General features: G+C 44.4%; 1 protein-coding gene across 2 annotated transcripts in view; it reads right to left on the bottom strand.

Moving 5' to 3' along the window:
• LOC102256522 (protein ZNF738-like) overlaps nucleotides 1-3,648 on the bottom strand; it is a 32,489-nt gene that overhangs the window by 27,587 nt on the left and 1,254 nt on the right. For both annotated transcript variants that reach the window (XM_014546545.1, XM_014546546.1), the window contains exon 2: nucleotides 2,362-2,524. In XM_014546545.1, the coding sequence (XP_014402031.1) occupies nucleotides 2,362-2,376 (15 nt within the window). In that variant the 5' untranslated portion in view covers nucleotides 2,377-2,524. The remainder of the gene's footprint in view (nucleotides 1-2,361; nucleotides 2,525-3,648) is intronic.

Raw genomic sequence — 3,648 nt, 5'->3', positions numbered from 1 at the left:
GAGGAACCAATGTAATAATCTGAACAATAAAGATTTAATTTTAAAAAATATATATATATATAAAGAATGAGTTAACAATGAATTTTTTGCATTTCTTATGGTTCTAGGGACTTCATATAGAGTATATGAATATATATTGTGACATATTTATACATTTCAGTTATCTATTATGTTTTGAAACTTTATTTGCTATTTTTTACATATCACTTCATAGTATTAGTATTTTTAACAATTCCTTAGTGATTTCTTCCTCAGTATTTCGATTGTCCTTTCATTCTTTTACTTTTCTCTTTCATGGATGCCATGTTCTTTGGAAGCTTGTTTAGACCAAGTTAATGGACTTTTAGGCTTCCTCCACAATAGAAGTTCACTTTTTGAATAATAAGAATTATATGTCACAGGAGGGGTATCAGGATTTTAGATATGCTTAAGTGGGGCACTGCCAAAAAAAGTTTGGAAACCACTGATTTAAAGAGTATTTCTTTCTGTCCGGCCGGTATGGCTCGGTGGTTGAGTGTTGACCTATGAACTATTAGGTCACAGTTCGATTCCTGGTTAGGAATCCCCAGTGTGGGGGGTGTGCAGGAGACAGCCTATCAATGATTCTCTCTCACCATTGTTTCTCTCTCTCTCTCTCTCTCCCTTCCTCTCTCAAATCAATAAAAATATATATATATTTTAAAAAGTAATTCCTTCTTATCAACGTAGTGAGCAAGTCTCTTGCAACGATTTTTCTTTCAGAACCATCTGATCTAATCGGGGCCTGGTTAAATGTGCATTGTCTCAATCCTGTTCTACAGAGCAGATGTTGCAGCCATACGAAATCTAAAACCTACATCTTCCATCTACACTTCACATCTCATCTCTATAGGGATCTTGGATATCAATGCCTTCCCATGTTGGTCTGTCACACACACAAAAATGTTTCCAAAAGTTGAAGGTAGGTGTTCAAAACAAGGCACCCTAAGATGTGCTTCAACAGTAGGTAGATTATGTTGAGCTGAAGGCACCAAGACCCTATGGGCTCAAGAGAAGCTTCTGCTCTCCCCCTGAACTACCTAGAAGAATTTAAATTAGAAGCCTGGCCCATGATAAGTGTCAAAACCAATAATGACTTTTTACCTATCTAGGTGGTAGGCAAACTAATACCTCCTGAACATGTGATCTCCAGTCAAAGATCTTCTGAAGTTTCAAAGTGCATTACCTCATCCCAGGCTCAGACTGTCTCATATGCTAAATTTCCCTTTCAGTCTCTGAGCCTCTCTTGCATGTGGGGTCCTGACTCTGTCATGTGTGTGCAGCTCCCATACATATCACCTCTTTCTGATTAGGCCAGCTGAGAGAACCTTGAAGGTAGAAGGAAGTATCTTCCTCCCACACAATGGTCATTAACTTTTGGTGAGATTCCTATGGGGGACCTGGATGGACACAGCAGACAGAAAGCTGTGGACAAAAACGCAGAGGTAGCTGACTTTATCTCCCTCCTAAAGGCCTGCTTCCTTGCAGATATTGAAACTGCTGATGTACTTGAGCAGTTGATGAAGGCTTGACTGCTACCTGAACTTCCTGGGGTGGCTCTAGTGACTACACTGCCATCTTTCCCTCACAGCGCAGGCGCTACCAGGTAACCCTGTTGGAAAAGCAAGTAACCACCAGCAGGCCTTTTCCAACCACCCTCCTATGTGTCCCAAGCTTGTTATGGCCGCCAAGCAGAGCCAGCCCCTGAGTCAGCTCAGAGGACCTTCCTTTCTTCTGTGTCATCTCCCTTATCCTTTAGCAAAAGCCTAAGAAAATATACCCAGAAATTTCTCTGGTAGCTCCTCTTGAATTCTATCTTGGAGAACCCAAAACCCCAAATGACAGGAACATTTTAAAGAGGGAACTTGGGCCCTGCCATTCTCTGTGATTAGAGCATCTGCCCCAGACAGAAAGGATGCGGGTTAGAGTCCAGGTTGAGGGCACTTACCTCGGTGGCAGGTTCCCTGACACCAGTAGGGGTGCATGTGGGAGGCAACCAGTCCACATGTTTCTTTCAAGAAGATGTGCCCCTCTCTCTCTCTCTCTCTCTCTCTCTACCTCCCTCCCTCCCTCCTTATTCCCTTCCACTCTCTAGAAATCAGTGTGTGTGTATGTGAGGGGGGGGGGGCGGGAGGGGATGGAGAATATATCCTATGGTGACGATTTTTAAAAAAGAGGAAACTTGTACAGCTATAAGAAAAAAAAATTAGTAGTTGAAAACAAACTCCCTCTGGCAGGATCATCAGAAATAGAGAAGCAAAGGTCTGCAGGTCTGCACCACCTACATCCATGAACTTGAGAAGGAAAAGCAGACACAGAACTGACCCAAGACAGAGCGTTTACCTGAGAAGCAGCCATATTGTCCTCTTCCTCCTCCTGCTCTGGGTTGTTTTCTCAGGCGACTTTATGTTGACCAATCACACCTGCATTTTGAGGATATGTCTTGTTGTCACCACACTCACAGGCAGAAGGACTTGAATGATGAAAAATTTCACACTCCCCTGCCCTTTGTCACAGAAGAGAATAAGAAACAATGAGCCCCAGCAGGTTTGGATCAGTGGATAGAGCGTTGGTCTGCGGACTGAAGGGTCCCAGATTCGTTTCTGGCCAAGGGCACATGCCTGGGTTGCAGGCTCGATCCCCAGTAGGGAGCGTGCAGGAGGCAGCAATCAATGATTCTCTCTCATCATTGATGTTTCTATCTCTCCCGCTCCCTTCCTCTCTGAAATCAATAAAAATATAAAGAAAAAGAAAAAAGAAACAATGAGATGTTACATTTAGACCAAACTTTTTTTCTCTCCTGTCTTCCCTTGCTCTCCGAGCCCACAAATGTGCACAATTTCCAACCCAGCAATGAGAATGTGGGCTGCACTTCTGTTCCTCCCAAACCCAAAAGAGAACCCTGTTACCTCCCCTGGGCCAAAGCCTGCTCTCAACTCTCATAAATGCACCGGGGAAGATAGCTCTTCTGATAAATACTAGCCTCGTTTTGAATCCAAATGACCCAACCCATCTGAAATCTGAGTAGTGTGAGGGGTTGGGACAGGAACGTCTAGAGCACAGACTCCCAGGGTGGATTCCTAGAGGTAGGGTTGTCCTGGAGTGGGCATGGCCAGATCCTTGGATACTGTTCAGATGCACCAGGGGAGAAGAAACCCATATGGTGGCAACAGAGTTGCCCTCAGTATCCTTCCCCAACTACCCTGTCCCCAGTTCTTCACCCAGTCCCCTCCCATGGGACACATGTATAACAGGACAACATACTCTGTGATGCCCTGTCCACAGGTGCATAGAGCCTCAAACCCTAAGGGACCAGGAGCAGAAAAGTGTTTCCATCACAGCTTTGTTTGAAAATGAACTGAAGGAGCATAGTCTAGAAGACTGTCACTATATGAGATTGCTCATACACCATTCATGTTCACTTTCTCCAACTGACGCCCAAATACAAAGCAGTTGGGCTTAGGTTCCCTCTTTTATCCTAAGGCCTTATTTCATTTTACTGTCCCCAGCTTTAATAAACATACTCTCAAAAGGGTGTGGGAGATGCAGGAAGAGACTGGACAAAAATCGTGCACCTATGGATGAGGACAGTGGGTGGGGAGTGAGGGCGGAGGGTGGGGTGGGAACTGG

The sequence above is a fragment of the Myotis brandtii genome, unplaced genomic scaffold (assembly GCF_000412655.1).
Source record: "Myotis brandtii unplaced genomic scaffold, ASM41265v1 scaffold450, whole genome shotgun sequence".
Taxonomy (NCBI): domain Eukaryota; kingdom Metazoa; phylum Chordata; class Mammalia; order Chiroptera; family Vespertilionidae; genus Myotis; species Myotis brandtii.
Note: the sequence above shows the minus strand (reverse complement) of the source record. Positions and strands in the feature narration are given on the sequence as shown.